The sequence below is a fragment of the Pieris brassicae genome, chromosome 3 (assembly GCF_905147105.1).
Source record: "Pieris brassicae chromosome 3, ilPieBrab1.1, whole genome shotgun sequence".
Taxonomy (NCBI): Eukaryota; Metazoa; Arthropoda; class Insecta; order Lepidoptera; family Pieridae; genus Pieris; species Pieris brassicae.
Window position 1 is genome coordinate 1,126,810 of NC_059667.1, and position 12,779 is coordinate 1,139,588.

General features: G+C 33.8%; 2 protein-coding genes across 2 annotated transcripts in view; one reads left to right on the forward strand and one right to left on the reverse strand.

Annotated features, from left to right (window-relative positions):
- Positions 1-12,779, reverse strand: part of LOC123707541 — a 58,056-nt gene that overhangs the window by 11,988 nt on the left and 33,289 nt on the right. The window lies entirely within an intron of this gene.
- LOC123707542 lies at positions 4,353-7,114 on the forward strand. Its single transcript, XM_045657664.1, has 4 exons — positions 4,353-4,467; positions 4,774-4,975; positions 6,025-6,137; positions 6,624-7,114. Exons 1-4 carry the CDS (start codon positions 4,422-4,424, stop codon positions 6,797-6,799), a joined length of 537 nt encoding a protein of 178 aa, XP_045513620.1. The 5' UTR covers positions 4,353-4,421; the 3' UTR covers positions 6,800-7,114.

Below are 12,779 nucleotides of genomic sequence, written 5' to 3' on the forward strand. Positions count from 1 at the left end.
TTTATCGAATTGCATTTTGAACCTAACTCTCAGCCACAGTTAACTACAAAATTATACGTAAGGTTTTATACGACATTTGTTTGATTAGTTGTAACGTTATGACTACTTTTTCTTAATTGTTTTAAACACTGTAGTCAACAACACAATATAGAGAAGTGAGGAATATTGTCACAATCATATTTATTATAATTTTCATCATTTAGTTTATATTTTATGTAAAAACAGGTATTGTCTTGCTCCTTTTTAAGAAAACAATCTAATTATACACTGTCTTTATTCATCTTATTGTAAACTGTAATTTGGCAGAAAGAGACAAAAGTCTATTACTACAATATATGTACTAGAAATGTTGACGCAGCCAACTAGACTATTCATTGTATAAATGACAACCTAGATGAAAAAGACTATTATAGTAATGGTATATGAAAGGTGGTTTGATGTTCAGCTGTTGCCGCACCTGGCTTCTATTTTTACCCAGATGTGTGACCCTTTCTCGTTGGTATTCCAGTGCGATATATATTTCATCAAAATCAAATCAACAGATGAGTTGATTAAATATTAAGATTCCTGAAAATGTATTGGGACAGCGTTGTCTAACGTAAACTATAACTATAAATAAACAATAACTTTAACAATAACGTAGAAAAATAAATACATTCATCTTCAGTAGTTTTTAAACCTTACAGTTTAATCTACTACAGATTATAGACAAGCATTTAAAAATAAAACTAGAAAAACGCGGCAAAAAACTCAAACAGACGCGCACGTGCTCAAGTTGCCAGGTGGACAGGATACAGGGACGTTTCAAGAGATTGTCTATGATTATCTTTTATGCCAGTAGTAAAAAGTTATGGGTTGCTAGTAATAATAAACAACAGGTTTTGAGTCTACGTCACGTTTTGTTCTTAGAAAACTACCGCCCGGGTTTAGTCAAATCCAAAGGGTGTGAGAACAAAAACAACGAAATTATCATCTGTTTGTTGGACGTCATAAAACGGGTCATTTTTCTGTGATTACGATATGTGATTGAACAATCACAATCAAACGAATTCCATTATTTATTAATTAACGATTTTTCTTTAAGAGGCCCTTTCTCCAACAAAAACTCTAACGTCTTAAAAACAAAATTTTCACTATCGATTAATAACTTCATACATCCACTAAAAAAGTATGTTGTGTTGTGGATAATAAAGTTTTTTCTTTCTTTATTACATCTTTGCAGAACTGAAAGAATATTTTTGATAAAACGTGTACTAAAAATTTATTTTTAAACGCCTTAATTAATAGAAAAGAGGTTTATTAATAACTAATAAATTTCCAATGCAAAGACAATTAACGCTTTCATAATCATACTACTATATATTACTTAACTAGCTGCTGAGGTCTCTGGCAGAATGACCAGCGCTGTGGAACAGCTCTGCTCCTCAGCATAATGCTGAGGCAGGAGCAATTACAACCATAGCACACACGCATTACACAATTGAAGCTTTTTTTAAATTGTTATCTCTCTATTATTATTATTTTTTTATTAATTTTTTGATTATTGTTATTTTATTTGTTTCTGTGTGTGTTTTGTTAGTAATAAATGTTATGTCTAGGTCTATTATATTATACTAGAGGATTCGATAGTCCTTGTCCTGAACACACGTCATTCATACAAAAATAAACGAATAATGTAAATCATTCTTGACTTCACAAGAGCACACAAAAAAATCATTAAAATCAGTCCAGCCGTTTAGGAGTTTAATGCACACATGACACAGAAGATACCAGCTTTTTATTTGCTGTAGAGGTATACCGACTTCGGTGTCATCTGCCGGGCTAGTTTGTGACTCGAAACCATCCAGGGCACCTCCCAAACACATACACAAAAATTCATCCAAATCGTCCAGCCGTTTAACATACACACGTACAGTAGAACTCAATCAATGTTGTCATGTCAATGTTTATGTTGTTGACACATTATGTAAGATTAATAAATATAATTATGGTTTCGCCACTGCCCTAACTAAGGCGGTGTCCGGTAATTTATTAACTTTTAACTGGATTTATGAAACGACAATCGTAACAAGTTGTAGAAATAAATAGCTTTATTTCTATAAATAATACCTGATACGGCATCGTATCGCTGGGACTGTCGTTAAACATTAAAAATGTAGGCTATTTTTTTTTTGCAGCAGTTTTTGAACTTGTACACTTGTATTGCAAGGTTGGGACTTCAGCGCTACAAAGAACTTTATCTCGCATACAAAAACGTCGGGAATGGGCCTTAATAATTAAAACGATACATTTATATTAACTGGTTAGTCTCAAATTCATTATGGGATCAAAAAATTAAGCGCTTTTTTTATGGAAGTCCTCAGTTTTGAAGCGGAGATGTCCTGGTCGCAACGGAATCTGTTATTTAATACAGAGTGGGTTTATCAGCGCAGACTGAGACAAATTCCATTTAATTTAATTGGAGACGATTCTCATTTTTTTATGGACTCATTTGATGTTAAGAGGCTATTGCCAATGTGATGGAAACTCACATTGGCAATAGCCTCGCCGTGTTGCCGGCATGTTCTTACTTAATTCAACACAAACAGTGCGTCCTTATATACGTACACATTCCGTGTGTATTTAAATCTGGCCAATTAACAGAAATTCCCATGTGGTCTGTCTTGACCTGAAAGGCAAAACATATGCACGCATTTCGCACGTGTAGTTATTAACTTTGCGTCTTGGAGCTCGTTAAATGGAGTGAAAACTAAAGAGAAACACAGTGAATGCTGTACCCTTTCGACCGCTTTGTTTAAATAATATTCATTCTCTTTTGTTGAACATTCTTTGAAGTTTGTCTCTGGTATGTTCAATCCTATAATTTGTTCGGTACTTATCGTAACCATTGGACCGTCAAGACATGTATACCCTTCAGCTGCGTTGTTTGCTTAACTCTTAATCTGTAAAGATCAGAAAGAGAATCCACCGTGTCAACGTTATTGTGAACCGTTCTTTTTTTTAATTTAGCTATAGGTCGAATTATCACCGTTTTTCATTTTTCTATCGTGTTGCGCTAGATTTCTTATGGGATATGGGCAATCTATTGTATGAATGTCTGTTTGATGTTTTAGTTATTTTTAACGTATTTCGATCAGGGCAAGCGCTACCTGTCACAGAACAGTTTGGAATTTTTGATTCCTAATGTTAAAAGCACGTTCATTGGCGCTTCTTAAAAGATTTGTACTTTCTGTTTTCTATTACAACAGGAAACTATCTTGCATAACCACGGTCAATTGTTAATTTTAAATATTAGGTAATATTACCCCTATTTGGGGTAAAGGGCAGTAGATTTGGTATTTTAAAGCGTTTTAAATTCGCCTTTGTGTTTTTAATTTATATTTTGTAAATTTATTTATTTTTTGAGAATTTAGTCATTTTCGACGCGGGCTGTATGAGTACCTTTAAAAGACGTAATGAATAATAATAATTCAGCACAATAGGCATTCAATGTCATATTAATTATCATAATAATTACAATTAAGTTATTTATAATAGTTATCAAAACTTATTGTATAAATACTGTCCAACTATAAAGGCATCTTGAATTTAAAAATAGCATAACACTGAAGCGAGACAAAGCCGTTATACCAAACTTTTTTAATTCCTACTGATAATTGGTACACAAAGAATTTTTGTTAAAATTAACAACGTTGAAGGCGCCTTGGATATCTTTTCCAGGAATATCGATTGTAGTATCAACGAGGCCGCTTGTGACATGTCTTTTCTATGAACTTGACTTTAGATAAAACATATTTTAGAGTATATGTATATATATTTTTAAATAAATACCGTAAATGTAAAATACCTGGACTGGACTGGAATATATGAACCTGGTAATGCTATTATGGTACTAGGGCCGGCGGAGTGGATCTGTGGCAGGACAGAGAGCGCTGGAAGCTTCTAGTTTTGAAGGCCATGGTGTGCTGTCTCTACTCTGCACTTAAACGTAACGACACCACCAGCATTCGTAAACACGGCAATGTGATTGCCCATCCCACGCAGTCGGGCAATCAAGCCATGAGCCCAAATAGCTATTTATGAAGTACGATGGATCTTGGCACAGCAAAGACATCATCGGTTTCTTGACCAGGGGGAAACTGGGTCCAGCTTGCCAGTATGGGTCAGTATCCCTATGTATTTGTAGCGTATTAACTTCACGATAGATGCTGCTGGCCCGGCATCGTCCTTCATACTTTCTTACCCCCCACAACCACCGTTACTATAAATCTGTGATTACCTTTGAATAAAAACAAAACTGTGTTTGAAATGTAGTTCCTTTTCAAGACACTAAAACACTTGTCCGTTTAATGATATGGCTTATCAGTTAATTGCATTTGTCTTGTTTCAATTAAATCTTCGCATTCAATATCGCTTCTAAGATGGCTGAAAACGTATTGATAATTTCAATATATATACTTTTATTCTGTAAGTCACTTTTATTCTTCGAATGAATGGAGTTTAGTAGTTAGTTAAAGCAGTGTTGGCCTAGTGGCTCCAGCATGCGACTTTCATCCTTGAGGTCGTAAGTTCGATCCCCGACTGGTCACCAATGGACTTTCTACGTGCGCTTTTAACATTTGCTCGAATTTTGAAGGAAAACATCTTGATGAAACTGGATTAGACCCAAAAAGTCTACGACTAGTCTTAGGCACGGGAGTTGGTCACCTTCTTGCCTATTAGATTGACAAAAGTAGTAGAGGCTGGAAGGTGACAAATGATTAAATGTTCCAGTATCCTCCATACACGGTCAAGGTAAGAAGACAGAAACAACCACCAAAAAGTCAGCAAACTTCCCACGCCTCACAAACAGTTCTCATGAGGCGGACAAGCCTGCGTTCATCTTCGAAGGTGTCAACTATGATGAGCTGCCTCCGCACTTGAAAAGCATTCACAAAGACTGCTATGCTGATTACATACGATGCTCAAGATCTATGTAAGTGCCAATCAAGTCATGAAGAAGCAATCGACACTAAGTTTAGTGTCATGGTATCTTAACACTTTTAAAGGCCGGCAGCGCGCTCGCTAGCCTTCTGGCAGTGCAAGTGTCCATGGGCGGCGGTATCACTTAACATCAGATGAGCCTCCTGCCCGTGCCTCCTATATCATATAAAAGATTGTGTCGGATTTACAATAACACTGTGACGTTAACTCGGTAGACAATTTCAGCAACTCCATTATTTATTTGCTTCCTTAAATAATTATGTATTTACAATGTATATAATTCTTGGCGGACCCATGCGACTTCTTCAAACACTACCCTTGTCAGTTATATGCTGCGATATTGCGGGTTACTTGTAGGGAATTTGCCTGGATCTATTATGGCGCCTTCTTAAGTTCTCATGTGATTTTTTATCTAATTGTCATTCAAATTAGATTAATGCTTTTATATTGCTTGATTTTTAATCTTGGAAAGGAAAACGACTCTTTTATGATTGTAACAAATGCAGATGGCTAGAAAGGATTGTGTCACTTTTCTTCTCTTTAACTCTAAAGCATCACTGGTACAATCTGTCCTTATGTTTTTGCTAGACTATGCTGATTCCTGCTCTTCTGATCTGAGCAATTGCCTTGTTAACTGGATCGTGTCCAAAATTTCTGCATCCGTTTTATATTTGGTCCAAGTAGGACCACATCTGCGTTCCATAAGCGGCCTGGCTGGTTACCTATTCGTCAGCGACGTGATGCTCACGTTCTCTATCTCTTATATTCCTTATTAGTTCTAAAACTCCTTCCTATTATCATTGCGATCCTATCTCAAAAATGATTTTAATTCTTGTGAGCTATAGACTACGGTCTACCGAAAACTATATCCTTTTTATGTAATAGCAAGCAAACGGGTAGGAGGCTCACCGCCCATGGAGACTCACATTGTCAAAAGTCTCGCAAGTGCGTTGCTGGCTTTTCAAGAATTGGTACGCTCTTAACTTGAAGTACCCTTGAAATCGTTAATACATAATACTGTAAAAGTTTTGTTGTTCACAGGACTCAACACCATCAGGTTTGCGCGTACAACCTTGGGACTTATTACTTTGAATCATTTCATAGCATTTGTGAGATGATGTATAATAACTGTCAGCGGAAGAATAAAGAACACAGTAAGTTATTTACAGTGGACGTCCAGTTGGACTCAGACCACCCAGAACCCTATCCTTCGTCTGCCTTCTGCGTCTTCTTTCTGGGTAGTCTGTGTGTACATGAGCTTATCACTTATCAGGTAAGGCTTCTGCCCGTTTGCCCTTCTATATGAAAACTTCCGTAACTTCGTATGCCCTATATTATAAAAATATATACAAATTTCATAAAGTGTTTGGTTTTGGTTGAACGCGCTCAAATATTCGTAACATTCTACTAAAACCCACTGCCCACTGAAGTATTTATTTTCTTCTATATAAGACCGTAAAATACTTAAAAGGCTGGGAACGCACTCCCGAGTCCTCTAGCATTGATTGTCCGTGGCCATATCACTATCATGTCGTGGTGGTATCACTTAACATAAGGCCTGTTCATTTGTTTTTGTTCTGTGAAAAAAATCTTTATTCTCAAGTCAAGATTGGATTAAAAATTAAAAATGTCTTTTTCAGCCCAATTTTATTACATAGCTGATGGGTATAAGTGTGAACATTGGACACGGCGTATGAAGCGACGCAAAACTGTTTTTTCAAAACTTGCCTCAAAAGTCAAACAATTGGCGACGAAAACTCATACGTTAACAAAGAACATTTTGAAAAAGATTTTCAAACTATTTAAAGGAAAATAAATATTCAATTTGAATTCATTTTTTTTTACAATAAATTATATCGTCTATATAGTAAGTAGTGGCTTCAGCGTGCGACTCTCATCATTCGAGCCCCGGCTGTGCACAAATGGACTTTCTTTTACGTTATTTCGGTGAAGGCAAAACATCGTGAGGAAACCGGAGTTAGACCCAAAAGGTCGACGGTGTCGGTTAGGCACAGAAGGTTCACTTGCCTTAGAAGTGATTACGGAACAGATACAGAGAGCTGAAGCACATAGCTTAAAGACTAGGCCGCTACACTGTTATTATAACAATAATTATAATTAAAATAACGTTTATTTGTAATCATACATTAAAAATATTAAATTTTCAATTGCTTTTTTTTCTTTTCATTGGTTAATTTTAATCAGACTAAAACATGTATTTAGTTCCTACTATTGTACATAAAAATGTATTTTATATCAATCTACTTATTTTGTTTTGAAAAATCAAAACAATTCGTAAGGAATTTTATACGCTAGCGCCATTGCAGAAGGCGGATTTGAAAGGTAGGCAAGGTCGTAGGTGACGTGAATTTCTGGTAAATATACAAGGAAATCCGTTATAATATCCTAATTTCGTCCTGAATATGGAAACCACATAAACATACATTAAACGTAAATCACGATTATGTATGGACCATTAGAATGTTATATTATGTCTGAGTACAAGGAAATGTTCAGGTATACATATTAAACGTAACTTTTAAAAATGGAACGCGGCAACCACTTCAAATCAAGACACGATCTTGTTCGAGTTCATGGAACTAGGTTGCCTCTACATATGTTAGCACAATCGAAAAAATGCATTCTTGGAACCTTCTTGGACTAGTAGTCATTAACTTTCAATACCGATTCGGACATATGCAATTTCGATCAATTTCTCTAAATATCCGAAGCACTGATTTGAGATGCTACATAATTGTTTTTTATAAGAAATAAATTATGTTTTATTTATTTTAAAAACGCACACGTAACACATACAAACGCTTCTAGAGAAGACGACATACCATAACATAACATTTAATCAAAATAAATGACAATAAACTTATTTATTATATTTTTGTTTGACTTTTTGTTTCTAGGCAATTCGTAGTTTTGAAAAATATATTTTCTACCTTTTTTGTAAATTTAGTGTATTAAAATACTGACAGAAACTTTTTCCTCGCGATACTTATTCGTTGAGCAAAGAAAACACAAGGTCTTGGGTTATTTAAAATTATAGTATTGATAACCAATAAACAAAAAATATTTAATACTGTTTTGTACTTAAAATTCATCATACATAATATTGCAAAAAGTAAATAGAAATAATGAAATTTACAGAAGAAGCATTTATTAAACTCAATTTAGATATTTACTTAAACATAATAGTAGTGAAAGGTTAGGAATACTTTTTTAAATATTTACAAAGAAAAAAATATATGATTAAGAAATATTTTTCTACTTTGCAATTTATGATAGATCAATAGTGGCTGCAGCATCTTACGCCTGAAGAGATGGAGACTGTCATTAAATAGATCTGCTTCCATTTTATATCGTAATGTATGTTTAACTACGTTAGTAACCTTTATGAATTATACTTCCTACATAGCTGACTTTACTGTAAATACCTATTGAATAGCATTGTATTGACTAGACAATGGTTAGAGTGGAAAAAATATTTTATTCCTGTAGAAATATTATTATGGACCTTTAAGCGGGCCAAGGTTGTTTGCGATACCTAGGGCACGTTGAATGTTGACCCTGAATGTTGTCTCCAAGACTATCGACATCTTTATATGTTCACAGAGTTCGATAGCGATATTGTGTATTTCAAGTTATATTTATCACGACATTATCGTTTTGGTTTAGTACTGTAAGGATAATGTATGATTTTTTGTGAATAAATATATAAAAATCTCCTAGATATAGTATATTATCTCCAAGTCGGAATCTCTTCAAGGTCAAACTTAATATTGAAACAGCTCTTGAAACTAGATTTTACAGATATCAGATATTACAACAGCTGTAGTCAAAATCGGAACAAAACAATTTAAAAATAAATAGTGAGACCGAAAACAATGACATGTGGATATCCGGGCGCCACATTGTGACTTCCTGCTCTGATGGAAACACTCATTGATCTAAATTGACCACAGAATATAGGGCCCATGCCCTTTGGTTGGGTACATACTGTGACCAATGATGGTGACCAAGGATGCGTAAACTTTATCGATAAACATTTTTGTTTTAAATAATAATATCGATATTTCCAAATTTGAATTATGTAAAACATCCTTTTATTATTAATTGATATTACATTATACATTACAGTATTTTACAAAAAAATATTGTTTTAAGTTTGTTATGGAAGAGCTGGGAACCAAGATACAGGTATTTTTTACCCAAATCTTATATAATATATAGAAGGGACTACCTATATTTGGTCAGAAAAACCGATAGTCGTAACCGCCGATGACGTTGTTATTAAGTAATACATAGATTTCAGTCTAATACATAAATTTTTGACCGGTGGTCTAAACGAACTGTATAAAATTTAAATTTCATTTATATTCGATTTATTCGTTCTTATATTTGTACTTAATAACATTCGTACTGTAACACTATCACTTACGTATTCATTGCCATTTTAAATAGGACCTTAAATCAATAGAACAAAGTTCATTTTTACATCTTTATAACTAAACTACGCATAGGTTACAATTCAAGCGCGTACAAAAAGTATTACCGTGGTACTACTTTTCTCCAGTGGCATCTTGAAAAAAAAGTTTAAGCCACTTTAAGAGCTTGTCATTGGAGAATTGCAGTAAATAATATATATAATACATATATCGTTTGCAATTAAGATACTTAACATGCAAGTTGATTGCACAACCTTTTAAAAAAATTATATTTCGTGTACTACCCCAGACATCAGTGCCGGAAAGACTTGGACCGAGGTGAAACACGAGGCTAAAGACCGAACGCGATGGAGACTTACTGTGGACGCCCTCTGCCCCATCTAGGGGTTATAGGACATTAAGTCAAAGTAAGTCACCCCAGACATCACATCATTCCATTTGTCCCTCCTCTCCGAAGAAAGCGTTTTGGCCAAAAGTCACCGATGTCCAGATTGAGCATTCTAATAAACGAGCTGGCTCTGAATATATAGTTTGCTCCCTTCACACTTGAAAATCGATTTTCGTTTAGCTTTTTAATTTTCTTCGTGTGTGTTATGTTTGCCTATAAGTGCACACGTTTGTACTTGTCACATAAAAAAATGTTTTTATTTTTTTTGTACCATACCAGTGAGCCAAATATTGGCAAGCTTTTATAAATTTTTTTAAACTTAATTATAAATGCGATAGTTTTTTTTTTGTGTATCGAAAATCTATACATACCAATACCAGACAAACAGTATTGAACAGAGCATAGCTAAAACAATCATGTTTAGTGAAATTAAACTTAATTGTAGTGAAAGTTACACAGGAAGGTATTCATCAAGAGAAAAATTAACTGGATCAGGATAATGAGAACAGAATTGTAAGCTGTTAAATCACCTTTTACTTTTTGTCTCATTACGCCGGATGTCGTGATTAAATTGATAATTCCACACTTGTATTAATGTTATTTGATTATCAAATTGTATGTCTTGTTTACCACGTGATGAAATTATATATACCAAATATCAATTACCAATTTTGTACGGCAGCGAGACAAATATTTATTAAATATAAAATATATTTATCGTAAAACATATGGACCTCTCCCATCCCTAGTTTTACTTTCACAGTCAAACGAAGCCGAGGGTCGAAGTTTATCAATATTGCGTAGATGCGACCATGAGTGACACAAGTGTCATAATTACAGATAGATTGTATTTATAGAGTTATTACCCAGAAACAGTACAAATAGACCCATTAAATTGCGTACGTACGTACTCAGAGTCGTTCATTATTCTTAAAAATCTATAGAAAGATTTATATTCAAATGTTACCAATAGTAGAATCAGATTTGAAGGTATTTGCTATGATATTAAAGTGAAACATCTTTATCGGCGTTGGAAAAATAAATTTAATTTTTCCATTACGCCCCATCTTTTTCTAGTCCCTACAACGTTTGATTCGAAGCCATTAATTAATAAAGATAGTAATAATTCTATTACAATTAATGAAAATCTGTAATAATCTTAGTAGTAATAAGGTGAAATGAAATAATTGTATTATTTGTATTCATGTCTATGATAATAAAGGCGTTTTGTTAAACTTTATCTAATTTAACTTTAACAATATTCTGTAAAGTTGCATACAGTAGAACGTTAGAAGTTTCACTTCTTACGTGTGTACAATAGTACACGCAAACATTTTATTTTGATATGGTTATGATATGATATTGGCATAAAAATTAAGAATTTACGATTAATCTGCAACTTCACATAGCAACAGTGATACCCATCACAACATTTAGGTATGAAAATTCGAAGTAGTTCTCTGAATATAGGCAGAGCTGATGACCTTGACTCAATATTGGGATCGGGAATCTCATTATTAGAAGTTCTTTAAAGAAAAATTATTTTCTAGACCAACATAAGTGTCCTATTTATATATAAATGTATTTACAATATTCTTAACCTACACAGTAATAGTAAAAACTAAAAATTTATAAATAAAAAATTTAAACAAATTTTTAAAAGATCCTTGTTCAATGCTGGCGCTCCTCGCTATATTCGGATACTTATTCGTCGAGCTATGAAAGCACCAGCTCTAGTGTCACCGGTGCTATCCAGCTTAAAGCTTAATAAGAGAGACATAGAGAGAATAAGCCCAAGATACTCTATGTGCCATGTATATTTTCATTTTAAGTGTATTTAGTACACGTCATCTTGGATGCACTTAAGTTCATTTAGGTTAACTATCGCCTACGTGATAATATAAACACTTATTAGCTGTTTAAAGAAGAAATTGTTACATAATCTTGTTACCTGATATTGCTTAACAAGCAGCAATGATAGAGGAAGGTTAGGTTGGCAAAATAATATATATATATATATATATCTTATATATAACCGCGTATATAGGGACCAATACGAATGCAATATAAATTATTTTTATTTCGGTTTGGCTGGCACGAACTACCTTATATATGATGTATAATAGAGGAGAGTATTCAGAGAAGTTGTTCGAACCTGCAGCTGAGTTTCATCAGGATTTTTTTCTCATCGGACGTCAAAATACAAAATACCATACTCTTTTTAATCGCCAGGTTTTGAGTGGTACAAATTGTTTGAACTGGAGCAAATCAATTTAGCATTAGTATCATTTTAATAATCGTCAAATTTTAACGAAATCTTTATTGATTAATTTTAAATTTATTCAGTTATAATACTCTTCGTTAGTTTTATTGTAAAACAATTTCCATATAAGAAGTGGTTTATTTTCTGGAGGCTGGTTGGTCGTACGCTTAGATTAGTTCCGTTTCGATTATTATACGGTTTAGTCAGCGCTTTTACCCACCGCGTACATTAAGCTTGCAGCGCTTAATGCGTTGAATTAAACTCCATTGTAATTAAAATATACACGTTCTATACCCCTGACAATGCATCGTGCATCGTTACAAAAACAATACTAATAGATAAGTTATCTATTCTTACGAAATGTTTCTTGAACTGTAATTAGACCATTGATTAACGTTTATTTTTGCCTTTCATTTGTTTTTAAAAGCGTATATAAAGGATGTCTAAGGTTTCGTTTTTCAAAGAGTTATTAAATCTGTTACTAAGAAGGTTAAGAATATTGTAAAAAATACATAATATCGTATTCAAGATTAATAACAGAGCAATTGCATATTTTGTCTAGCTACTAGTCGCCCATAATAAGTCCATCCGCATAACCGTTGTTGACGTATTGCGTCACGCAGTGTGATGTCATGTTGCGCCGGCGCATCATTGTCAGATAGTTCATAAATCAGGTTTGTATACTAGA

What these genes read in the sequence shown, in the direction of transcription:
- LOC123707542 (XM_045657664.1), top strand. Translation starts at nt 4,422, where the DNA reads ATGGCTGAAAACGTATTGATAATTTCAATATATATACTTTTATTCT. An exon ending in AATATATATACTTTTATTCT is followed by an intron (nt 4,468 to 4,773) that starts GTAAGTCACTTT and finishes TAAATGTTCCAG; the next exon opens with TATCCTCCATACACGGTCAA. An exon ending in ATACGATGCTCAAGATCTAT is followed by an intron (nt 4,976 to 6,024) that starts GTAAGTGCCAAT and finishes TGTTGTTCACAG; the next exon opens with GACTCAACACCATCAGGTTT.